The 27,558-nt window shown below is 39.0% G+C and overlaps 1 protein-coding gene across 2 annotated transcripts; it reads left to right on the forward strand.

Annotated features, from left to right (window-relative positions):
- The first annotated feature begins 359 nt into the window (after positions 1-359).
- Positions 360-26,869, forward strand: ttc7b (tetratricopeptide repeat domain 7B). Of its 2 annotated transcripts, XM_059352574.1 has the most exons (24): positions 360-553; positions 3,714-3,868; positions 4,384-4,459; positions 4,583-4,675; positions 6,810-6,973; positions 7,983-8,104; positions 8,939-9,017; positions 9,585-9,760; positions 9,972-10,035; positions 10,154-10,291; positions 10,512-10,700; positions 12,315-12,432; positions 12,720-12,777; positions 13,644-13,716; positions 13,885-14,045; positions 14,243-14,359; positions 15,111-15,208; positions 15,704-15,923; positions 16,080-16,162; positions 17,273-17,323; positions 20,901-21,041; positions 22,769-22,971; positions 24,038-24,111; positions 24,693-26,869. In XM_059352574.1, the coding sequence occupies exons 1-24, from the start codon at positions 433-435 to the stop codon at positions 24,838-24,840; spliced, it is 2,922 nt and encodes a 973-aa protein (XP_059208557.1). In that variant the 5' UTR covers positions 360-432; the 3' UTR covers positions 24,841-26,869. The 2 variants fall into 2 exon arrangements, with proteins under 2 accessions (XP_059208557.1, XP_059208556.1); XM_059352573.1 differs by lacking the exons at positions 15,704-15,923; positions 16,080-16,162; positions 17,273-17,323.
- Positions 26,870-27,558: the final 689 nt, after the last annotated feature.

Genomic DNA, 27,558 nt, shown 5'->3' on the forward strand with positions numbered 1-27,558 from the left:
TTATATAACATTATAGAACTGGATGTAACCCTCTTATATTTGCAACCTTTGTTCACATTTGCAACATTTAAACTTCTTTCTGAAGGACTAAAAAGACACAAAATGATATTCTGTATTAAAGTATACATCTGATTCTGATGTGTTAAGAAACATAGGGTCAGTTCATGATAAGAGTAATTGCAACACTCTTGACCTCTGAATGTCATTATTTCGCCTCAGTTAAGCAGTTAGTCAATTAACCCCAACTGATTTCTTGATGGTTTAGTTAAGAAAAAGTTTTAACGTATGAAAGTGTTCTTTTGTTGACATCACATTTGTAACCATTGGCAATCAAACCTTTATTGTGAAAGTCTTGAGCGGAAGATATACGCGGCAGTTTGACACTCGTGGATCCTCTGTGGTGTTTTGGTCCAGTGGAGCCCACTCTCAAAAATGACAGCGAGAAAGTCTGGCTCACGACTGGAGACCGAGATAGAGCGGTGCCGTTCAGAGAATCAATGGGACAAGATACCGGAGTTAGTACGGCAGCTGTCAGCCAAACTAATATCAAACGGTAGGAAATGTTTCCCTGTCGTTCGTTCATTCAGTCGTTAAGGCCTTCCCTCTTCTTTGAGTCCTCGGTGTTTCCTGACAGCTGTAGCCGATGCTGGGAGTTTTCCAGCACTATGTTCCGGTTAGAGCTAGTTAGCTAGCAAAGGTCAAGAAAGACACTTGCCTCGTTTTTACGGGGGGTTTTACCACATTTGAGCGGTGCGGTTAATACACACTCAGACACATTGGTGTTATGATTTGGAGAACTGAGGTTAGGTTAGTTCCTGTGGTCTGACAGTTCTGCCCTGGTCCTCTCTGCTCTCCCTTCAAGCGGAACTCCGTACAAACGGCTGTCATCAGCGTAATGAAGATGCCGAATTTACTAGAATAACCTAATTATTAGCTACATGCTTTAACATTTGGCACATATCACGTAGATGTTTCTTAAAACATCCGGACACTCTTAAATAGGCAGTTTTAAAATTATGGTTTCGCAACTAGCTTCACCTGAGTAAGCTGCGATTGCTACATGCTAGCTGTCAAACTCCTTGCAGATGCTGATGTCAACAGCTCTACAGGCAGTAACGTTACAGCTCGTCATACATTTTGTTTAGAAATGTATTTCGAACATATATTAAAAAAAAAAAAAGAAATGATCATACAAACAAGTAATATTTTCAGAAAATGAAAAGCATTGAGCTAAATAAATTGTCAGTCTTGGTTTCCATGTTTAAAAAGGAGTGACAGTACAAACTTCCCCTTCTTCATGAGTTATTCATTGATTATCAACTAGCTTCCTTATTGATCTGGGCCTATACACTCATCACTTTTTCTAAATTTGTATAAATATAATAGTTATTATCTTTTATCTCTTGTCACGCAAACATATAAATCAATTACTGATCTACATATTCTTACCAAAAATAGACATTAATCAAAACCATTTATCTTTATCATGCTGACCAGTTATCATTTTGTATATGAGTTAGTTATTACATATAATATGTATCGCCTATTAAAGGTGGAATATGGGATTTTTGCAATCATTTCACATTGTTGTATGTTTAAAGAAATTCATAATATTTAGTTTATGCACACCTGAAGGTAAGAAACACTGGAAGGCAGGCAAACTTCTGACTATCATGCCCGCATCGGGTGCTCTCTGTTCACACCAACTCCATTAAAAATGCACTTTTACATATTATAAACAAGCCATGTGCCAACCAGCTGTGCATTCCATATCAGACTGCAGACATTACCACTTAAAAATGGATGTTTAGCCTACTTAACTTTACATTTTATATTTGGTTTTTAGTGTATATTACATACAATAGCTGAAGACAACTAAAGGCTATTGTAGTGAAATAAGGAGGTATTATAAAAGTAAATCTTCAATTTCTCTTTTTGAGTTAGTATTAAAACTTAATTTTAAAAAATTACAAACATACTTTAACAGAGCATTTTGCCAAGATTTCAGATTAAATGGCTTTTGAGGAATCAAAAGTCAATATATTAAATATTCAGTACTGTCAGCTATAATAATACTATGTTCCCATCATTGGCCAAAAGTCTCAATTAGCAATTGCAAGTTTTACTGTCCCTATCCCTCCCACTGTCTTACTCTTTATACATTTATAGCTTTTCCCCTGTCGTGTTCACAAACACAAAAGGAAATGTTTTGTATGGCTCAGTCCAAGCAGATCATGAGGATATATTTGCTGAATTTGGACAAAGGGTGTGTTTGATTAGAATCACAAATTCAGAGAGCGATGCAGTTATGTACAGGTGGACTCCAGGATCCCTCCCATTAGTAATGCTGGATTTGATGAGAGGAGAAAAGGGTTTAAAATCAGAGAGTGCAGCAAAAAACTGCTTCTCAGCAAGGCGTTTAGTTACTCTTTAAGATCGCAACATAAATGGGAGTTATTTGCCTAATAATAAACTTGCAGTAAGCAGCTATTGACAGCTTACTCTAGCAAGCATAAGTAAAAGTAAAAGCTCTTGCAAAACATTAAGAGCTCTATCCATTTTTGTAAGTGGTAGGTGAGAAACCATAGCCAAGAAGGCTATTAGAGGAATTGCTCTTTTTCTGCTTTACATTTATAGGGCAAGGAAAACTGCAGACTTGTGGAATCATTGTTATAAAACAGAAATGTTATTGGATCATTGTAAGCCAAAAATGTCTCTAATGGCTTCAGTGAGTGGGTTAAGAAAAAAAATGTATTGGCATGATAGATTTTAGAGCTGGATTGCCTATATATATCTTTGTGAGACATATTACGACATGTTATTCTCTCACAAAATATATGTGTTTATATAATAGACTAAATGCTATTTGGTATACATATGACCAAAACTAAGAATATATGCTATTATGGAAAATGTGAATGGTGACGTTGCTGGCATTATGGAATGTATGGACTGTACATGATCGCTGTGAGCTGTGGCCACTGACTGGGATCAGTAACAGGATTACGGCTCATTTCACACTTTGAACCTCTGAACACACACAATCGCACCATTGAGAACAGCTGGGAAGGCTTTACATAATTCTGGCTGGTAGTGCTGTGTGCAGCACAGCACTGGTTCTGCAATCACTGACCACCAGATAAATCTTCTTTTGAATTTAAATTGTAAATCAGTTCATTTTTGCTTTACCTTAGATCAACCTTAACCTAGCCATCCCAGATTCACTATACATCTATGAGGGTGGATGTAACAAAATTGATTGATAAAAAATGCTGATTTATAATTGTGGGGGAAAAGAACTTATGAAACACAGCTCTATTTTCATCTTGTCATTACTGTTTTAATTAAATTGGCTTCAAATAATGAAATCACTTGATATTTTTATCAGTTTGTTTTTCATTTTACATTCCTTTATTTTTTTAATTTACATGAATTTTCATCACCTCACTTGTTATCATTTAATTTCTGTTACTTACCCCCTCATATATGACGCCCTTAAATTAGCATTGATTTTGTATTGAAACTGCTAGACTCTATTTATTTACCCCAAGCCAAGAAAAATTAGATATTTAGTCATGATTTCTCCTAAAATCGTGTGTGTGTGTGTGTGTGTGTGTGTGTGTGTGTGTGTGTGTGTGTGTGTCTGTGTGTGTGTGTCTGTGTGTGTGTGTCTGTGTGTGTGTGTCTGTGTGTGTCCGTGTGTCCGTGTCCAGATGACCTTGGGGAGTTGTTGCAGGGGGAATGCAAACTTCAGACTTACCTGAAGGAGAACCCCATCAAACAGGGAGCCAGTCCCCGGGGCCCACGACCTAAACTGGTGGAGGTCAGGAAACACCTCACTGCTGCTCTGGACAGAGGAAACCTCAAGGTAACTGTTTATGAAGAGATGGTCACGTTTTTTTTAAAGGTTTCAGAGGTTTACAGTCAGACAACTTAAAGCCATAATAGAATCAAGAAAGATCCACATGACAAACATGACAAAGAAATAATGAATAAGTGTGCACAGCATATTAACATATATAATAATACTTGTTTATCACAATTTATGGTAGACATGTTTTTCTTATTGTTTAACATTCAAAAGAATGCTTAAATGTAATAAAATAATTTAGAAATACTTAACTATGGGATGATAAAGAAAATTTAGATTTGCAAATTTCGATTTGAAATTTACCACAAATTACTTACTTACCTGTGTAGTCACTTTTTACACTTTCTTTCTTACTTATTTGACAAAAGATTTTAATTTAGCTCCGCAGAATGTGGTTCATGCAAGCCTGATTATATCAGTAGCTAAAAATCTAAGAGGGAAACCCGTTGGAAACTCGTGAATTTGAAATGTCAAAAATATTGAAATAAAATGTATTATTTTCTGTCCTCCAGGCTGATTACCTTCAGGAGGCCAGCCTGTTGATGGCTAAACTGTGCTATGTGGAGGGAGAATACAGAGATGCTTTAGGTAAGACACACAGGCTCCTCTTCTTTGGTTTATTACTCATATTTAATATTTGTGCCTTAAATTGTCTGTATAAAAATACTGGGACACCAATCGATTTATTAATTGATACCTAATCCATGACAGGTCATTACAGCAGGGTGAACCTAGATGACATGCAGCTGGGAGGAGCTCCGGTGTATCGGCTGTCTATGATCGCAGAGGCATACGCTACGAAAGGTAAAAACACACTTACACACACCCTATCATTGTCCTATATCTCATAAACTTATTTAACCCCCATTAGTCCAGTCAGTCAGAACTAATCTCTGCACTACTGCATTGTTCCACATGATGGCAGTACAGTGTCACTGCTCATCAACAGCTACTGTATGAAATAATCTGTAATATGAATAAATACACACAGTCACACATCAGGCATCTGTGGTTGCCCTTAAATAATACATATTCAGTTGTCATTCTCTCTATCAGTGTAGCTAAATACAATTTGCTTGGACACTTGGGAACTCAAGTAACCACTGGCACTGTCATTTATATGTGACACGTTATGAATGTGATGGCTATAAATACATTATTTATCATGTTATTTCAAAGAAAGCAGATTGATTTGTAAACCAGTCATCAGCAGGAGAAGATGATCGTCTGAGTGTCAAAAACTACACAAAACAACTCAAAAATGTGAACTTGTAAACATATGTGCAGGTTCTAATGCAACCTGAGGTCCCTTTGCCAAATGTCTTCCCCTCTATCTCCGCCTTTCATTCTCTCTGTCAATAAGATGTATAAATAAATAAATAATTAAATAAAATGACCCAAAAAATCTTAAATGTAAAAACACGTTTGTACCATCCACAAAAAACAAAGAATGCTCAGTTTTCTCAAAAATAACTTGAAATCCACAGAAATAATCATCTGTTGTTTATTCCGCATCTAACAGAAATCAGACATTGCTTTTGACTTTTTGATTAACATTTTAAATAATAAAACCAATTGAAATGGCATTTGTAAAAATGTACAATGCCCTCTCCTCTCTGCAGGTTTCAGCTCTTTACATAGCTGTACTATAGGATTCAGATCAGAAGTCACAGAGGGCCTCTCAGAATAGTCCAATGTTTTGTTCTTATCCACTTGGATGCTTTTAGCTGTGTTTTTGGTCGTTATCCTGTGGGAGGACCCATGACCTGCGACTGAGACGGAGCTTTATAAAACTGGGCACTGTGTGTCTTTCCAGAAGGCCTTGATAGTCTTAAGATTTCATCGCGCCCTGCACAGATTCAAGGCTCCCTGTGCCAGTTGCAGCGAAGAAACCTAAAAATATAACTGTGCCTCCTTAATGTTGCACTGTAGGTATGGTGTTCTTTTCCTTTGAAAGCTTGAATTTTTAGTCTGTGAACGTAGAGCTCCAGTTTTGACACAACAGTCTGAAGGACATTCTGCTACAGAGATTGTGGCTTATCAATATGCATTTTAGCAAATACCACTCTCCTCCTGAGCCAACTTTCACTGAAAAAGTGACTGATGGTGTGATCAGAAACTGATCTATGTGAGATCAGCCTCTATTTCAGTTATCATTGGTGCTACCATTTGCTCTTCTCTTCTGCAACTCTCAGGGAGTTTGGCTACAGTTAAATGGACTTATTAATAATATTTGGAACGGTTGTCACAGGAACAACAAGCTGTGAGACCGTTACCTCTACCATGCTTTTTCTTATTTTGTCTTGTTTGTGATCTCCTCAGACCTCTCTCTCCTTTGCTTTTTCTGGCGCATATTCACTGTGGTTCACACGGTGATACCAAACAGCACAGCAAACTATTGTCCTTTTTAAATGTCTGATTACAACACTGCAGACATGTTTAATACTAATTTAACACACAAATTATCTTGAAATATCACCATCATCCAGTCATCAGCATTTCTAAGGGGTGCCAACAAATGTGTCCGGTCAATTTAAGGATAGATTTATAGAATAAGCAATAATTCATGTCATCTCACAATTTCTTTGCTTTATTATATGTCATACCAAAGGAATTCAAGTATATATGGCAAAAACGCTTTCGATTTTGTCACATTTCAGGAGCAATAAAGCAGTATTTCAATGAACTTTTAAGGTACCGATAAATCTCAGCGCCTCAGTTTTAGGGCTGGATGATAACGACAAATTCTATCCCAAAATAGGTCATTTTGTATCTCAGTAGGGCTGGATGATCTCAAATCAATTTCCTGATTAACATTTTTTTTATTGTTATGCTGTTACATAAATATGGTCATATCCCCCAGCCTTAGACTGTATTTAGCAATTAATAATTGTTTATTTCCTGTCACCCTGAGCACTCTTCCCCTCTCTCCCCTCAGGACTGTGCTACGAGAAGGTCCCAGCTGCCTCTCCATCTCTATCCAATAAGAACACTGGATCTCCATCGTCTAATAGGAGCACAACAGACCGGGAGCAGGAAATCATCACCTGCTATGAAAAGTCTGGAGACATTGCTCTGCTCTACCTGCAGGAGGCTGAGAAGGTAAACGTTTGTGTCATATTTCTGTTACGTCTTCAGTCAGACGCTGTGAAATTCTTGTTGTCTTATCACAGTGTTTTCTGACACACAAGCGCTCACCAAATATCTTGTTTGCACCTGGACTCCCAAATGCTCTGCCATCCCTGTGGGTGTGTGATGAATACTCTGTGTGCAAGTTTGACTAATGCATTACCACACATGACAGCCAACTGGCAAACAGAAGTCTTCCTCTTTATTTGGAGAACGTCTGAGAGGACGCACAGACTGAGCTGGCAAATGGTAAACTGCAATAAGAAGGAAGGAGGATACAAATCATAACTCCAAACATTAAAATTATGATTAAATTCCTGTGAGATGTCTTCTATAAACTCATGGCTTTTGCACAACAGGAGGTGTGATTATATATGTTTACTATAAAGTAAAAGTGGATATAAATGATAATGTAATTAGATGAAGTGCAAACTGACAATACTTGCTCCTAACATTTCATATCAAATGTCACAAAAAATAGGAAAAAAACAGCAGATATTAACTGTTTTTTTGTTGTTGTTTTTTGTGTTGTTTTTACCATAGCCTAAATATGATTTTCCTATCATAATGTCCTTTGGCAATAGTAGATTAATAATCCAACACAAGGAATAGAAATTTAGGCCAATTGTGGATTAAAGTACATTTTTCATGCAGTCCCACTTGCACATACTGTACCGGCTTATCTGTATCTTACTCAGTTATTATTCCTCATGCATGAATAAATTACATTTCTTAAATAGGCTACTGAAGAAATAAGATAGTAAGAGTGATCCAGTTTGAATCTTACTGTCATAAATTTGGAATTTAAAATTTAAAATCAGGCCTAGTTAGTGTTAGTGTAAAAACACATAAGTTTACTTCATTGACAGATAGAAAGTACTATAATTTTATACATAATTATTTTAGGTCAGGGGGTTTTCAGGCAGAACTTTCTCTACATTTTGTGTTCAATTTCGTTTCTTATCCCTGTCTGTTTCTGCAGGCGTTGTCAGCAGGAATTCAGAACCGCAGCCCAAAGCCTGGCCCAACTGCCCAGGACCTGGAACTGGGCTACTTCCTGGAGACAGGCCTGCAGAGAGCCCACGTCATCCACTTCAAGAACGGGTAAGAGAGGGAAAAATGTGCTGCAGGATAGATCAGTACTGGAGAAGAAAAGAAAATCAGAGAGACTGGAGAGCTGCTTCTTAGTCTCTTAAGAAACACAAAACAGAAAAATAATACAGCTTAGACACGTTTTTAGTATGTACACTCTTGTTTAACTTTTTTTTTTTTAGTTTTTGTAAATAGCGTCAGTTGCCCAAACAGAAACCAAAAACAATCCTTTGTGGGCACTTTCCACCCACTTTGTAGTTATCGTGTTACAGAGCTGCTGACAGGTTGATAAAAGCAGAAATGTGTGAATACAGTTAAGTAACTAGAAACCAACACTGTTGTTGTTGTTGTTTTCAGTACAGCAGAGATTCAGAGTTTCAGGGCTCCAGGAGCTGCTAAAGCCACATGCTGGAAGAAATTACTTTTTATTGGACTGGACGAATTCTGTAAAATTGTTTTTCTAATAGCTCCACTTCAGTGTCAGGAGAGGGAAAATGAGGGAACTTTAAAAGATGTAGACATTGTATATGTTCCTTATACATCAAAATTCAATTCTGGTGTCTGATATGAAGACACAGTAACACAGTCACACAGGAAGTCATCATTCAAACTTAAAAAAGAACAATTAGTTTACTTGAAACCCCTTCATGACCACACACAACAACATAAAAAAAAAATTCTCATTCGAAGCTGCCAGCTTACAAATTGGCGGAAACTTGAAAATATGTTGGACATAGTATAGAGTATGCAATTGTGTCTCTTTTTCCATGATGTCTTCTGTTCACACCTAAACACACTACAGTCTCTGAGTTCCTTGTTTCCTGTTTCCTCACTACATTGTAATAGCAACCTGACACGAGGCGTGGGCCGGTTTCGGGAGATACTTCGGGCTGTTGAGACCAGAACCACCCAGAGCCTGCGCATGGTGAGGGAGGGGTTGGGAGGTTGCCTTTTTTAAAATTATTATTCTGCTCTGAGATAAGCCACCTCTCTTGCCCTTTTCTTTTGGCTGACGCGAAGCTTTATTATGCAACATTTCCGCATTTAAACTCCTAAAAACAACCAGACCTTTGATGTATATTTTGTTAAGTTGTGTGTGTGTGAACAATGTTCAAACCCAGAGAAATCTGTAATTTTATTCAAGTTCATGGTGCATTTTATTTGGTCGCCTGTGAATGGGGACATTTAACCTTTACCCCCTGTAGTTTCTTTGAACACCAGATTAAGTTTTACCTTAAGTACACATCTCTATATATGTAGATACAAAAAACACCTCATGCAACTAGACTTAATATCTGATTTGAAAAAAAAATCATATTAGACTCACTAATCACCAAAATCACTAATATAACAGTCATAAATATAACTATAATTTAAGTATATGAGAAGCAAAGTAAGCCCCAAATTGACAGGCTGCTGCTGTGCGTGTACACAAGAGTCTTTGCCAAATGTGCCTGTGTGTGTATGTGTTTGTGTTTGTGTGTGGACGCAGACCATAGCCAGACAGCTTGCAGAGATCTTGCTCAGAGGAATGTGCGAACAGAGTTACTGGTCTCCCCTGGAAGACCCACCCACAGTGTCGCCATTGGACGATCCCACACGGCAAGGACACACTCACAGCAAGAACTACAGCCTAAGCCGACGCCCACGGGTGTACTCGGGAGAGAAGTACGTGATAATTTGTGTTTGTTGATGCTAAAGTTGGAATACGGTGGAAAATGGCCAACATGTCTCTAAAATTAAACCCCTGCCAATGTACTTTTTTAACAAGTTGCACTCTCCATCTTCTTCTTATAGCTTTTTTTTCTCAATTTGTCCCTCTTCTCTTCCCTCTCATCCTTGTCCAACTCCATCTTTCTGTGTTTTTTTTCCCTCTCAGTCTGTTTTGCCCTCAGGAGAACACAGAAGAAGCGTTGCTGCTGCTGCTCATTAGTGAGTCTATGGTAAGTCACTCTTTGGAAAATATTTCGCACCCCTCTCTAAAGCTTTGCATCCTCAACTCGGGTTTGGAAACCTTGACATGGTGCCATTTCGTCATGTTTATCTGTCTTTGTGTTTCAGGCTAACCGTGACGCTGTCCTGAGCAGAATCCCTGAACACAACAATGATCGCATCATCAGCCTGCAGTCTGCCTCTGTGGTGTACGACCTGCTGACTATAGCTCTGGGCAGGAGAGGGCAGTATGAGATGCTGTCAGAGGTGAGTAATCCCTCTGTGGGCTGCAGAGCCACAATCATAGTGACTGTGAAAAGTGTTAAAGCACACACCCATAGTACACCCACATTAAATCACACTTTCATAATTCTTTTTCACATTAATTTCCCCAAACAAATTAATGTTTTATTACAATCCAATTGGCTCTAAAATGGCTGTACAGCTTGATGAAGCTAACAGATACACTAATGAAATGTGTCTACAGTGTCTGGAGAGAGCCATGAAGTTTGCCTTTGAGGAGTTTCACTTGTGGTACCAGCTCGCCCTGTCACTCATGGCAGCTGGGAAGTCAGCTCGTGCCGTTAAGGTCCTTAAGGAGTGTATCCGTCTGAAGCCTGACGACCCCACCATCCCACTGCTGGCTGTCAAGCTGTGTATCGGACCTCTGCACTGGGTAAGGAGGACCATCCTGACCTGCAGACTAGGGCTGCACAATTAATCGAATTTTAGTCGTGATCACGATTTTGGCTGCCACGATAAAATTAACCCGATCGTCGGCAATATTTCCATTTTAAAATGTGGGTTCTGCTGCATATCTAATCAAGCACTTTCTAAACCAGTAGTCCACCAACCACCAGGGGGCAGGGCCGTTTTTCTCCCCTGAAAAAAGCCTGGTTGCTGATTGGATAGAACGCTAAGCAGGATGTGATGTTGTACTCGACTCCACAACAACACGCGCCATTTATAGAAGCTGGCGAAGCAGTGTTGCCAACTTAGCAACTTTGTTGCTATATTTAGTGACTTTTCAGACCCTCTTAGCGACTATTTTTCAAAAAAGCGACTGGCGACAAATCCAGTGGCTTTTTCTGGTGTTGTTGGAGACTCCTTACTTAACTCTTCTTAACGAGCCGCGGGGGCCAGCGGCTCATTAAGAAGAGTAAGAACGAGTCGAAGCGGCACAGTCCTCCTGCAGCAGTCTCTCCCAGCTGCAGAGCCAGAAGGGATGTTAACCCCTTAGCGTCCAGTCTGCAAATTGCTGATAGGCTAACAGTTAGCTCTGTAGCAGTACATTGTGTATGTGCTGCTGCTGCAGGAGGTGTTCACTTAGCGATCTGTTTGTTTACAACAAGCACCGGACACTCTGTGAACACACTAAAAACTGTTCCTATTGTTTGTTTCAAAGTAGTGCAATAACAATACAGATGTTTTCCCGAACATGATGAATAATCGTGATTAACAATCGTGACAACAATATTGATCAAAATAATCGTGATTACCATTTTGGCCATAATCGTGCAGCCCTACTGCAGACATAAACTCAAACCCAGCTAGTCAGTGAAGCATCTTAGCTTTTCAAAATACTTCTGGGGAGGCTTCTTAAGCCACCATTTTGTGTGTGCACCTGTACATTTTTCCACTTGCTCTGTTAATGCCCTTCCTTTCCCCTCGCTCACCCCTTTAAAATAGTTGCCCAATCTGGGATATGTCAGTGATTAAGCAAAAACATTGTTTCTGATGCATTTTTATTTTTGTGCAGTGAGGACCAAAATGTCCCATTCCTAAAACTGCTATTAAAAATACTTTATATTATTATTATTTTCCCATTTTTTTTGACGAACATCAGTCTTGAAATTAACTATCAAATACTCATTCATTTTCAGAAATTTAACTCTTTAAATGCCAGTGTGTTAACAGGATTCCACTGCTTTTTAATGGGGAATAAACATACATTTGAATCATTTTCTGTATACTGAATGCTGTTTTTTTCCACTGTCTGGGATATGCCAATTATTACCAATAACAATGATTTTGATGTATTGCATCAAACACTGCAGTGCTCCATAATACAGAAGAGATAACCCTGGTGGAAATCAGGAACTTAGCATATATTTGCTCCGTAGGGCAAACATGAGAAAATTATTCAGTCTGGAGAAAAAGTACTAAAAAAACATACCCAAACTGTGCACAAGGGTGAAATACATTTATTTTCTGAAATCGGCTCATTTTACCAAGTAAAGTTTTTTCTCCATCCTCCCTCATTCTGTGTCTGTCTACTCACACAATCCAGTTGGATGAGGGGGAGTGCTTTGCAAAGATGGTGATTGACATGGGGGAGAAAGCAGCTGAGTTCAGAGCCAAAGGCTACTTAGCCATCGGGCTTGTTTACAGCCTCAAAGCCACTGACGGTAGGTCTCTGTCTATATATACATACATTACACATTGCTTCTTTCTTTAAAAGCATTAGGGTTTAGATATCAGTTTTGGTGATGTAAAAGTAGGAAATTGGGGAAATTGCCCCTTTGACCAACCTATTGTGAGTGATAACAACATGGGAGGTAGGTCACATATCTGTAGATGCAAAAAGACAGAGCATGCATTTCTGCTTCTTGGTGGTTATGCTCCTCTACTGACTGTTGCACGTCTCAATTTATTGTATAATGTGGCTGACTGCATTCTCTCTGCATCTCTTTAGCATCACTGCGAAGCACACAGGAGGAGTACCAGAGGAAAGCTTTGGGAGCCTTCCAGAGGTTGGGACTGAGCCATGCTGCTCTCTGTTTTCTCTTTCACACCCACATTTCCCTCAGAATTACTTTGTCACAGCAAAGACTGCGTCCCAATCTAACCAAATGCAAACTGTTTTGAATTTACTACCTATCAATCCATCATATTTACCTGCATCATTTGAATCCTAAGTCTGCTTGCAACGTAGAAAGAAGTGGATGTAGTAGGTGACCAAAATGTTCCAATTAACTTTCATGAACTGAAAACACAGTAAACACCAAAAAACAAGTTTACAGAAATTCAAATATACACAGTGTCACAGGTCCTCTATCGTGACTATTCAGTAAGATCATAAACTCATTAGGAAAATGTTTACTGAGGTAATAAATCAAGTGAGAAGTAGGGTCATTTTCTCATAGACTTCTATATAGTCAGACTTCTTTTGCAACCAGTGGAGTCGCCCCCTGTTGACCAATAGAAAGAATGCAGCTTTAAGGCACTTCTGCATGGACTCCAGAATCTGTAACTAGGAATACACAAAGTATACTGCAAAATGTATATTTTTAAAAAGGTGGAAGGTCCCTTTTGGTCTCAATATACATACTCTGCATTATTAATCACATTCTTACACGGCTGCAATAAATCCTCTCTTGTTTTATATCCCATCATCACTGTGACTTAATATGGTGTTACAGCCTCTAATTGTGTCTAAATGTTTAAATATCCTCTGGTTTGATTTCTTACATGCTCTAATACTTTGGCTACCCTTTTACTGTTCTGCTACTGCAGCGACCCAGTTTCCCCACAGGGATCCTAAAAGTTTAATGTATTCTTATTTAACTTTTTATTCAGCACGTCTGAACATTGAAAACCTCTCTGTCTTTCTCCATAGAGCTCAGAGTCTGTCTCCTACTGACCATCTAGCAGCCTTCTACTTGGCACTGCAGCTTGCTGTGTCTAGACAGGTAACACAGGCTTAAAATCACTGTATACATGTCAAAACCCTGCAGGTTTAAAGCATGGATACAAGACAATAAAAGTTAGGGAAACTACACATCTGTCACTTTACATAGTGTCTTTACCCCAACTGTAGTGAAAACCTGTAGTCTGTATATGTGTGTGTGTGTGTGTAGATCCCTGAGGCACTAGGCTATGTACGACAGGCGTTGCAGCTTCAGGGGGACGATGTCCACTCCCTTCATCTGCTGGCCCTGCTGCTCTCTGCTCAGAAACACTACCACGATGCTCTTAACATTATAGAGATGGCTCTGTCTGAGTACCCAGAGAACTTCAAGTAAGACTACCACAACATGAGACTCAAACTCTACCAAAAAACACCTCATTTACACTTATCACGTCCAAATTGATAAATGCCGAGACTTGCTTGAAAATGACCATACGCCCACTTTTCGTTTCATAAATGAGGGACAATGGGTCTTTATTTCTCTGTAATCTTAACTTGTGTTCATGTGTGTGTATTGTGTATTGTAGTCTGCTGTATACCAAGGTGAAGTTGGAGTCCATGTGTAGAGGACCGGAGGAAGCTCTGCTCACCTGTAAACACATGCTGCAGATCTGGAAGAGCTTTTACAACCTTACCAACCCCAGGTACACACACACATACACACATACATACACACATACATACACGCACACACACACACACACACACACACACACACACATACGCACGCATGCACGCACGCACACATACATACATACATACAGTATATACATGCACGCATGCACACAGGAAAAAAAACACATACACACTCCCCATGTGCACATACCAATCCTAATATTTGTTTTGGTTTCATTCAATCAAACTAGTGATTAAGTAAATCATGTTGCACCATTAAAACTTAAAGGGATAGTTCTGATTTTTATATGTGGGGTTGTTATGAGGTACTTATCCATAGTGTGGAGGAGGGCAGCAGTAAAATATATTTTAGTCACCTAAAAAATATTGACATTAAAGCTGTATTTAGAATATTTTCGTTGCTTTACCTGGCCATTCTTCAAAGCCACCAACAGCAATTTTACCTCATAGAACCTCAATCGGTTAACTTGTTTGTGTTATTGTGCGAGTTTGATGTGACTTATTTGGGCGTGTTTGTATTGAGTCTGTGATGCAACTCATTTTAATGAGGTGATGCATAATTCTCCACTTAGTAAACACTTTGGTTATAGGTAGGCTAATTTGAACTTACAGAGAACTCCTTTTGACTATAGGAGCTAAGAAAACAAAAGGCAACTAAAACTAAATGATTGTACCATCTGTTGCTTTTGGAGACCACGTTTGCCTAACAAACCAGACAATGCAAAATCATTGTTTTGCCTGTCTATGTTTTCATGGCAGTGATTCTGGGCGTGGCAGCAGTCTGTTGGACAGAGCCATAGCAGACAGACGACAGCTCAACGCCATGACTTTGCCTGACTTCAGTGACCCAGACACAGGTAGGCACGCACACACACATATACACACACATGAACATTCACTCCGGATCCGTCATGAGCTCACCAGTGAAACTTGTCCTGGTGTGGCCAACGATTTTCAGTGAACACGATGCATTTCTTTCATCTAATAGTGACCATAATACCCTTTTTTGTACTTGGAAGATCCACTTGTTATCGATTATGATTTAACTATGAAAACTAAGACTCTTTGATTCCTATTTCTTTTTACTATATTGATCCATTGTCCTTCATATCAAAGAACAACCTTCACTACTCTTTGTTTTATTGATTAGATTTTTTTCTTTTTCATTTGTTCCATTTTTTTCACGTTGCTGCTTTAGAAGTCTAAAAGTTCTTCTGTTATAACATTCCAATGTAAGACCATTTGTTTTAAAGAGTATGCAGATTGAGAACCATTGACCTTTTTGCATCTTCCTTTCTTTATTCCTTCATTAATTTAACTAATTTCTGTTTTATTTCCTGTGTTTGTTTAAGTCTCAGGTTCTTCCTCTTCTCACTCTGGTTCTGAACTGGTCTCCCCCACCTCTCCATCCACCATTTCCACCCTCTCTTCCCCACTGTCCTCCCCTTCTTCCCCTTCTTCCCCTTCTTCCCCTGTCTTCATCCTCCAGCCTCCTCCTCTCCCTCCACGCAAAAAAAAAACCTTCCTTCCTCCTAACCCTCCTGGCCCTTCTGGCCCTCCTCCTCCTCCTCCTCCTCCTCCTCCTCCTGGCCCTTCTGGCCCTCCTCCTCCTCCTCCTCCTCCTCCTCCTCCTCCTCCTCCTCCTCCTCCTCCTCCTCCTCCTGGCCCTTCTGGCCCTCCTCCTCCTCCTCGTCTTCCTCCTCCTCCTCGTCCTCCTCCTCGTCCTCGTCCTCGTCCTCCTCCTGCGCCCACCAAGACCAGGACTCACTCCTTTTGCAACCACGTCATTCTCCGCCAGCTCTCCTCCAATTGTAACACACACACCACAGGTCATCACAGATTTCGAGATGAATCTTGAATCTGGCGCGTCTCGTCCTCTGAAGTTCACAAGCATGGACAACAAATTTAAAACTAAACTGACTAACCTTTCCAAGTGTTGGATGAGCTTTATAGTTCTCAGTCCTGCTGTGAATATGTGCATGTTAACATGTAAAAAGGAGGCTTGATAGTCTTGCTGGAGTTGCTTTGCGTTTTTGTGATTCAAGTTGTCAGGTGAACTTTCTCACATGACACATTAGTTTAAAAACTCCACACACTTGCACTTGACACAGTTAGGATATCGTGATCAGTTTCTAACGTAGTTTTTCATATTACAGCTTTACTGTCTCCCTGGCCATTTCACTCTTGTTTTCGTTACAATTTTGCATCCGCCTCCTCCTCCTCCTTTCTGTCTCTGTTTCTGTGATGATTTCACATTTGAGCCAACATTAATTTGTCTTGTTTCCCCGTTCCAACCTTATGTTGTCTCTCTTTGGTGCCATCTCTTCTACTAATGATGTTTCACAGGAAAATGACGGTTGTTATTTAATTTAATCATTAAGCCGCATAGATAAATCAGGATACAATTTTCTCAAGAACTTTTCTCAGTCAGTCTGAGAGTATGAGAAACAGGATGCTGGCTAATTACAAAAATATGAGTAGATTTTTTTTGTTACTGTATTAGTATGCTAGTTTAATAAGTCAGCACATAGTTTTTGTGTTAGTCAGTTGAGGTTTGTCGTTGCAAAATAAACGTAATAAACCATAGAAAATTCTGTCAACAAAAAGGTATTTGGACGTTTCAAGCAGAGAAAAGTGAGCCATGTTCATGCTTTTAGTTAATTAAACTTTATGGATATTACTACTTTTAAATGTTATTTGAATAAGTTATAGCATTAAAAGGCACAAGTTGAAGCAGCTTTTTCACGTGACGTGGTCTAAAAGGCTACTGTGAAGAATATAAACCTCCTCTTTGGGCTCTACAGTCTTCCTTTCTTTTTTATCATAATGATTTGGATATTTCTTCTCTGTCTCTTCCTCTCTTTCAATCATTAACAGTCGTCTTTCTGTTTTTTTTCCCCCATTCCTTCGTTTTTTTCAAGGCGGCCTTCAGGATGCTAACACTCTTGGTTTTTCCTCCATGTTTTCTGTTTGTAAGTAGCCATCTAACCTCCATCTGACCTTCCTTTTTCCATCCATTGTTCTGTCCATCCTTTGGTCCCTGTTGACCTCCCTCTTTCCTGACGAGGTTATCTGATATATGTACAAAATCTATTCGAGGAAAATCTGTACATATATCCTCTGCTTTAACTTGATGTCTGCAGCCAGTTATTAGGAGAATTGTACTGAATTTCTATCAGATTGGTGGTATGATTTAAAGGAATACAACGACTTAAAGGAATATCTCTTTTAAAATGTTTCAATCTGTCAGAACAAAGTATTCAGGAAACAAACTTTGGAGTTTGCTGGAGAGCGTTTGGAATGCTTTGTAGCACAGTGAGATATAAAGGCAGATAAAGGTACCATTTTGAAATATTTATCCTTTTCAGTATCGCAAGAGAAAAATAAAAATCTTATCGAGAGACACCACAAAGGAGAGGAAGACACAGCTTCCTGCATGTAGCACTAATCATCTCAGATATGTGGCTGTAACAAATACTGGTACTGACTATAGTGCATGAGAAAAAAGATATCAATGATCTATGGTAATTTTACCAAAGCAGCATAAACAATTGATATGGAGAGGTTATGAAAGGGGAAAACCTATAAGATAATTTTGTTGTTGTATTATTTTCAGCTAAGTGCATCTATTATCAAAATTTTGTTGGTTTACTGTCATTTCTACTAACACTCTAGCACAATGGACATATGTATGGGTATAAAATTATCAGTTGATCATCCTGCTGCTGTTAAAATGTGCATTACAGTGGAAGCACAGAAGGGAACCACACATGTTATGGTGTGGTGATTCGCAGCACTTTTTCCTGTAAGTCAGTGTATTCCTTTCAAGGGATAGTTTGGATTTTTTTAAGTGGGATTGCATGAGATCTATCAGTCTCTTACCTATAGTTGATGGCTGTTGATACGCTCCCAGTTCTGAGAATCAGTCAGAAGAAACCAATGTAGCGGTGGACGGGTGCAGCAGCAAAACATATTTTAGCCACCAAAAAATCTAGTATTGGTTTAATATACGCTATATGTAGATTTTTTTCAGCCTCGCGGTTGCCTGTTTAAGTTAATGTGGAAGAAAATGTTGGTTCTTCAAAGCAACCAGACTCCATTGAGTTTCCAATCTAATGCTGCCTCAATGGGTCAGTTTGTTTGTGTCATTGTGTAACTTTGGTGTTTTAAAAGTTTAGTTCAGATTTACTTAAGTCCCAAAAATAACATAAACATACTAACCAATCAAGGCAAAATGGTTAAACTGCATTTCCTGTGTTCTGCAAGGTAAAATTACTGTTTTTGTCAAAGAAGTCTGGTGGCTTTGAAGAGATGGATATAATGGCTTCATTTTCCCATTGAAAAGGCCTGTCTTACAGCAAGGTAAAACCGGGAAAACATTCCAAATATAACATGTACTTTTTTCAGGTGCCTAAAAAGGGACTATTCGTTATTTTTGATCACTTCTTCAGACTATTGGGCTCTCTGAACAATGACATGGCACCAACTAAAATACTTTTCGCTAGTTCGCTTCTGTGCCGGTTCTCCTGCCTGCTTCTCCAAACTGGTGGCTACTGAGCACCATCTACTACTTTAGAAAAGTACCTCATACAACCCCACTTGAAATAATCAGAACTATCTCTTTAATTCAGTGAGCAGCTTTCGTGCATGTGTTGCTGTGTGAACTGTCCACATTTTAGGCACAAGCCACTGCAGGAAGCTTCCTTAGTAGTCTGCTAGCAAATGTGTAAATGTCACTGAGTGAAAACTTGTTTTTATATATTATGCTATTTAAAAAAAAAAAAAAAAAAAAAGTTTTTGTCCATTTTATCCATTGATTTATTTTAAAGATATCAATTTCATAGATTGACTTGAATATTAGGGGCACAAAATGTTATGAGTGAAAGCAAACCTATGAACATATGAAATTATGATGATGATAATAACAGTGGGGAGGATGTAAGGGAAAAAAACAAGTTAGATAGAGACAAATGAAGAGATTAAAGAAAAGCCATAAGTAGTGTGTTTTGCTTAACCTTTGAATAAATTGGCAGACCGATTAATTTGTAGAAAAAGCCACTGACACGTCACCAATCAAAAGTGATTTAGAATTTAATCAATTTGAATTTAATTTAGGGAAGAATCCTGTCTCATGCTTAAATGTGCTGCACTAGGCTGGGCTGCTGCATGCTGCCATCTAATCTATTACAACTTACTTTCAATAAGCCCTTCAAACCAGGCTGCTCAAATTCAAATACAGTTATGTTGCATGTGTAAGAGAGACATCATTTTAAGAGCCACTTATCCACAACACACTCGCTCTCACACGCACAGAGCTGTAATATTCAAATCTTCTCTTTTTATCCTTATCTCATGCAACTTTTACACCTGGGTACTTCCTGTCCCTTAACACACAAACACAGCTCATGTCAATGTAGTGAAAGGAGTTTAGATCACATCATTTAAAAGCAGAATAATAAGCAAAGGGGTAGGAGATATTTTATTAAAATAAAGATTTTATTCCATCAAGCTATGAACATCAAGTGGACTCAGAAAATAAAGAAAATGATTCATGAAGCTTCATTTGACAATCACTAATGCTATCCAACCCTTTTAGGCTGTAATTGACTTGAATTCTATTGAATAAAGCAAGACAGAAGTAAAAATGGTGTCAACCGAATGCAAGTCTAGGACTGTTTTTATGGGTGTCATTCATTTTCCCCATTTATTATAAAGAAGTCTGAGTAAACCTCAGATCTATTAAATGATCAAAACCTTAATTGCACACATAGAACATATCATAGTTGAGTTAATTAATCACTTTTGAGTCAATATTTATCAGCTGAAAGATTACATCTGGGCAAATTAGTCAAAATTATGCATGAAATGTGTCAAGATTGGTTTAAAGTAATAGATGTTTTACTACTTTTTTCAAAAAAGAATCAGTATGCTTTACACATAATAGATAAGTGGGCAATGTAAGTCAAAAATATTTTAATTTATATGTTTTATGTAACATTAGAAGCAGATAATTATGCGTGAAACATATTATGGGAGTTGAGAAAACAGCGTTTTGCTTTCTGCAGTGAGCATTTGCAGTCCAATGCAGTGGCCATTTTGGCCCCTGTCATAATCTGATTTAATATAAAAGCAAAATCTGAGAAACACTACTTTCAATTACTAATCAGCAGAGTGCAGGTTGATGCAGTGTTGATGCATGGTGGTGCAGAAATTAATTCATTTTAATCTGGTTAATCCAGGGCCATAACACTGTGTGTTGCAACGTGTGGAATGGTGTGGACTGATTAAAGGCTTTAGCGCAGGAACAGGAAACTGTGTGCCAATGTGGGCCCAGAGTTTTGAGTTTTTTAACTGCACCCAAACGCTCCAGATTTCACTGATAAGGTCCCATTTTGTGTCTGAAGTCGTGGGAATCAGTGAAATCTGCCTTTGTGTTTGGTTTAATTTAAACCCTGCATTGTGGCACACGGCTGCCTAACGCTGCTGCAGTAGTGAGTCAGTACCTTGAGGAGATTTTGTGTATAATATTGTTTGGTTCTCTCCCTCTAGGCTCGGTTCATGCTACATCTATAGCAGCCAGTCGTGTCGAGCAGGCTCTGTCTGAAGTAGCCTCCTCTCTGCAGAGCAGCGCCCCCAAACATGGACCCCTGCACCCCTGGATGACCCTGGCTCAGATCTGGCTGCATGCAGGTATTTTGACACACTTTTTTGCTTTATTTTAAGACTATTTTTTAAAAAAACAACGGGTTTACAGAGAGCCTAGATGAGGTTATGATTGTGGTTCCTACAGCCACATGAAAAACTTTGTAAAAGCATAATGCTAATGTTAACATTCAGTAGGTGGTTGCACATGAACATGCCCTAAAAGTATTTCTGTGAGTTTCAAGGAGTTCAGAATATTAAAGAGATAGTTCAGATTTTTTGAATTGGGGTCGTTTGAGGTACTAAGTACATAATAAGTGTATTACCTACAGTAGATAGCGGTAGGCAGGGTAAAAGGGCACAGAAGCTAAGCAATGTAGTGCAAAGGATGGGGGCAGCAGCAAAATGTATTTTAGTCGCCTAAAAAAATGGTCAGTGCAAATCAATGCACGCTATTTTTTACTGTATTTTCACCGCTTATGTTCAGACAGCCTTTAGAGATGGGGAAACTGTACATATTCTAACAGTTATTTTACCTTGCAGAGCACGAGAGTTGCTGGTGTACTGCTGCCTCAGTTGGTTAGCTTCTTTGTGTTATTGTGTGACTTTCATAAATCTGAACGCTTTACAACGATTATGTCACACAATCACAAAAAGATAGTAACCGATCGAGGCAGCGGTAAACCAGCAACTCCATTGTTATGCCAGGCAAAATTACTTTTTATGTCAAAGGAGTCTGGTGGATTTTGAAAGAGCATGGATGGATGTATATACGGCTTCAGTTCCCTGTCAGAAAGTGCTGTCTGACGGCAAGATAAAGCAGTGAAAATATTCTAAATACTATATTGTGCATTTTAACTGATACCGATTGTTTAAATACATTGCCCCCGTCCACATCAGCACATTTCTGGGTTAACATCCTATTGTTACCATGTCCAAACCGCCTCAGGTGGTTGTGATAAGATTAGGTCATTAAGTTGTACACAGAAACATTCAGCTGGTAGTACTCTATACTCAGACTAAATATGATATGATACATGCATCATATCATATTTACATGCATAGACTTGAAGTCATAGTGAGTGTACTGGCACTAGTCTGTAGGACTGTATACGAGTGCAGTTTGTTGGTCTTTGCAATCACAGCAGATTAAATTACCTTTAGAGTACACTCCAGCCCGGATTCTCATTTCTGCATCAACAGCAGACACACACAGACAGAAAAGTACACATAAACACATGCACACAACACACACTCATAGTTAGAGGTTGTTTGTGCCCCTGTTTATCTCTCCAGCTGCTTCCTGTCAGAGGTGGTCATTTCCAGCTTGGCGACACAGCTAATATAATCATCCAATCACAGGACAGACAAGCAGACGGTCCAAACTCATTTCCTCTGTCTGCCTCATTCTCTGTTTGTATCTCTCTCCCTACACAGAACACATTAGGTGACCTTGATATGGAAAATGTTTTTATTTCTGCTCTTTAGGGGACAAAATGGAGTGCTTCTTCCTCTCATTTTCTGCTTCTCCTTTTTGCAATTTCTTTTCCTGAAAACTGTGTGTTTGTCTCTCTATTATTTTGATACGAGGGATTTCAAATGTTACTTGATATTGGGCAGCATCTCCACACAACAGCAGCATTAATGGGAAATGCTTTCTTGATTTTATTTCTGTTTGAAAGTGATGCAAATTTCACATTTTAGTGAAAACTCCACACACAGCGAAACACTCATGTTTGCAGTCTTTCCTCCCATCGTTTGTGTGTGTCTTATAGCTGAGGTGTACACCGGCATGTCCAAGCCTGCAGAGGCCACGGCCTGCACACAGGAAGCCTCCAATCTCTTCCCCACATCACATAACGTGCTGTACATGAGGGGACAGATAGCTGAATTGAGGGGCAACATAGACGAGGCCAAGCGCTGGTATGAAGAGGCCCTATCCATCAACCCGACGCACGTAAAGACCATGCAGAGACTGGTAACACATTCTGTTTTTCTTCTGCTATGTCCCGGTGTTTGGCTTATGAGAAAATAGCATATCTTGTTCTATCTGTCTGAGAGTTTGTGTGTTTAATGTAATGTGATCCTCTGGGACAGCCCCATTAGACCTTCTGTGTAGAGAGGGAACAGTGTCTTCCTCCTCTACCTCTTTCTTTATTGGCTAAATTCCAATTGGAGTACTCTCACTGCTTCTGTTTGCACATTCACTGAGAGGTTTCCCCTCAGGGGATGTCCCAAACAGCTTATTGTAGACTATAAAAGTCTCAGAGAGCCTGTTTGTATGAGTGCTGGTTTACCGTGTTCCACCTTCCCCGGAATAGATGAATCAGTGTTCAGTGATGTGTCATTATGTATATGACTATGCTCAAAAATGAAAAAACAAAAACAAATCTAAAGTGAAGTATACATTCAAGCAAAACTACAAGGAGTATAAAGAAAGAAAAAATAATCTGATTATATGACATTCTTAATCAGATTTTCAGTCATTTTGTGTCAACAACCAAATTGAAAAAGTTCTGCATTGTTTTGTACTGGTTTTGTAAAAAATATTTTATTTTAAAAAATGTATCAAATTGACATAGGACACGTAGTACAAAATTATAGCAAAATATCATACAAATAAGTAATATACCAACACATTTTTTTAATTATATTTTAATAATTTAAGTATTAAGCTACATTAGAGAAGTAATGGTAAAATAAACCGAAAATATATTATTTTCCTTTTATGGCACAAAATTGTTTGTACTTTCAATAGTTAACTTCACGAAAAATGGTTTAATATATATATATATATATATATATATATATATAGTATAAAATGTTATATATCTGAATAGCTGAATTAGAGGCTATGTTTTCTTGTGCTGTGTGTCCCTCAGTTTACCGGGTCTCATAGTGATCTACAGCACTTTGATATAAACAGGATTATTATGCACAGCAGCACACATTCATCACAACATGGTGGCTATAAATCTGATAAAGTTCTTCCTTTATTCATCTTCCTCTTTTTTTTAATTATTTGCCTCTGTTACTCTCCACAGGGTCTGATTCTCCACCAGCTGCAGCGCTACAGTCTGTCAGAGAAAGTCCTGCGGGATGCTGTGCAGGTCAACAGGTATGTGTGTGTGTTTGCATGTGTGTGCGTTGTACGTGATCATTATATTTTAGTTCACTCACTACAATATGTAATTTCCTCCCTTCTATTTTCTCTCTCCTCACCTTCCTTCCTTTCCTGTTTCATCATCTTGTGTTGCCTGCTCTCCGCTCCTTCTCTCATCTTCTCTTTCACTCTCTCTTCTCTCCTCCCCTGCTTCCTCTTCTCCTTTCTCTTCCTTTTCTCTTATCTTGTTCCTGCTTCAATTTTTTCTTGCTCATCACCTCCCTTTTCCTCTCTCATCTGATCTCTCCGATTACCTCCTTCCTCCTCACCTCCTCTCCATCTATTCTCTTCTTCTTCCTTCCCCTCCAATTTCCTCCTCTCCTTCTCTTCTTTAACTTCTTTTACATTATCACTCTCCCTGCTTGATTTTTTCTCATCCCTCCCTTTTTCTCTCCTCTCCTTTCCCGTTTCCTCCTTGCCTTTCCTATTCCTACTTGCTCCCTGCTTCCTTTTGTCTCATGACCTCTATTTTTCTCTTCTCTGTACCCACTGTCTCCTCTCCTCTCCTCTCCTCTCCTCTCCTCTCCTCTCCTCAGTACGGCTCATGATGTGTGGAACAGCCTTGGCGAGGTGCTGCAGGCTCAGGGAAACGCTGCGGCTGCCACCGAGTGTTTCCTCACTGCGTTGGAGCTGGAGGCCAGCAGCCCCATTCTGCCCTTTACCATCATACCGCGAGCACTATGAAACACACACACCTTCACTGTTACAGCCTCAGCACTGTAACACTGTGGCACAAATGATGGACCTGCAAGCTGCACACACACCCCATACACACACAGCATGCCTGCATGCCCCTCACACACACACACACACACACCTGCACAAGGTTTTACTGCCGTACCCTTACTGTAAATACACATACTGTATAGAAATGCAAATAAACAAACATTCACGCTTCCCCCTGCCCACAACCCTTCCCACAATGCCTTGCTGTGGCTGTGACCCCTGACTGTGTGTGTGTGTGTGTGTGTGTGTGTGTGTGTGTGTGTGTGTGTGTGTGTGTGTGTGTGTGTGTGTGAGTGTGTGAGTGTGTGAGTGTGTGAGTGTGTGAGTGTGCGTGTGTGAGTGTGAGAGTGTGAGAGAAAGCATACATTGCTAGTGTGTTGGTCTGCACTTTTTTGTGTCTGTGCATGTACATCCACGTCTGTGTATGTGTGCCAACATGTTTATGTCATATTTGTGTCCGGCAGTATGTGATTTGTAGTATGGTGTGTGTGTTTGAGATCCTACTCTGGCATTGCTAGCATTAAGAAGCCTCAGAGTTTACATTTTGTTTACATGTTATTTAGACAATTAATGTTTCCTTTATAAGCCAAATATTACTGATAATCTCAACACACACACGCACATTTACTTGCTGTAATATAAAGAGGATCACAGTGACTGTATGACTGGCTTTGGACAGCCGGATCTTTAAGAATCTACTTGACAGACATGATCAACAGATCGCTGAAGAATCAATCAATCAGTAAACTAAATGCCAAAACACAGGCTGCATTTTCACACACAGGAGATCAGATCTGAACCTGCTGATGTCCACGGGATGGCTGGCTATTGTTTTTAAACATGTTTAAATTTAAGCATATTTTATGTATATTCATGTTGAGCCTTTTCATGCTCCTTTGTTTAAAGTCCCTTTCCTGACTCGTTATTAAGTATGTGAAAATACATAAAAAGTAAATAAAAAAAACATTGAGAAGGGTCTGAGAGAGTCTTCTTCTCTCACTGAGAAACTCTGGATCTGGCCTCAGCCCACCACCACTGCTGCTCGAGAGCAAGGTTTATATGTGAAGGACCAGTGAGATACTCTCTGCTAGGGAACATTAGTGAGGCTCCAGACTCGGGTGAGGAGTCTGTTGTGCACTGTTTCAGAATGGTAAGTGGAGTAAGCATCTTTTAGCTTGTTTATGTTGATGGTAGCTTGTAGCTGGCAGTGGCTGACAGGTTGTGAAAGCTGCACATACAATCTGTGCAAAGTTTGTCACTAGAGATGTGTTTTCAGATACAAGTCAGAAGGTCAGACATTTTAGGGGACTTAAAAGTAACATTTTTGATTGGAGGGGGACTTTAACCATATTTCCAGTTCATTCTGTGATGTTATTTTTCTAATTGTGATTAGCCAATATCAGCCATTCCATTTCAATATTCATAATTGTACTTTATTTTTTAATGCTTTTGATCAGTTTGAATCCGTTTTTTTAGCATGAGCACAAGTTGCTGAACACAGAAAAGTGCCAACCACAAACAAGATGTCGCACGTAACAGTTGAATTTCATGTAAATCGCTCAAAAACCAGCACTCCTATGTGACTTATGTTTTAACAAATTGTAAGTGTGAAAAGGAGGAATCTGTTTCCAAAAAATCTGATTCTCTGTGTGTGTAAGTGCAACCAGTGATTGTGTTGTCGTCGTGTCCTGTCACCGCCATGTTAAATGCAACTAGATGAATATACTTTTTTCTTTTTTGGATTATAAATACAAAAGGATATTGTTGTATATTTGATTGTTTCGAGTGTATTATTATTGTTATTATTTTAGAAAGTAAATTATAATTCTATTTTCTGGAGAGTGATGTTACTGAGAAGATGTTTTTGGAGGAATAAAAGGATGAACTGATTTAGTTTGTTGATGTGAGCTGAGTCAGTAAGTCCTTTGTGCTGTAAATGAATGACTGAAATCTGGATGACAAAGATAATAAAAGCGGTTAAAACATCTCGGGTTTCTTGTGTGGTTGTTGGATTTGATATGTGAGGTTTTCTATTTAATTTTGTAAGTTAAAGCTGCTATAAAAAGTCTTTAATAAACTCTGTAGCCAAAATACAGACACAAAAATGTCTCCACTGAAACCCATTATAACCCGTTTTCCTGATATCCACCAGGGTTAATGTTGCTGGTTTGTGGAGCACTGCAGCGTTTGATGCAATGCATCATAACCAATGCTGTTGCTATTGACGTATCCCAGGCTGTGGGGAGAAGAAAACCTAGCATTTAGTCATTAGAAAATTATTTTATTTATTTATTAAAAAAGACTTTTTATAATATGGATGGTCTTCTGTGTCTTCAGAAAATTACATTTTTCGTGGCATTATGGTTTCTAGTGCAGTGCCCGTAGGAAGTATGTATTTACTATATAATGGGAGATTTAGATTTTTCAATTATGGCAAAATTATGTGTGTGTGAAAGTGGGATGTACAATGAGGAGTAATACTCTTGTGTAGTGTTGGAAAATCAAACCTTGTAGCGCACTTTAAAACTCTGAATGATAGGTAGGCTGAATAGATTCACAGATGAGATGAGTCAGGCGTGGAAATCCAGAGTGAATTGGGTTACTGACCAGGTGTAGGCCTATCACACAATTGTCCTATGTAAGTAATGACATTTTGAAAAATGAATCGAGGATGCA

This window comes from Centropristis striata, chromosome 16 (genome assembly GCF_030273125.1).
Source record: "Centropristis striata isolate RG_2023a ecotype Rhode Island chromosome 16, C.striata_1.0, whole genome shotgun sequence".
In the NCBI taxonomy this organism is placed as follows: domain Eukaryota; kingdom Metazoa; phylum Chordata; class Actinopteri; order Perciformes; family Serranidae; genus Centropristis; species Centropristis striata.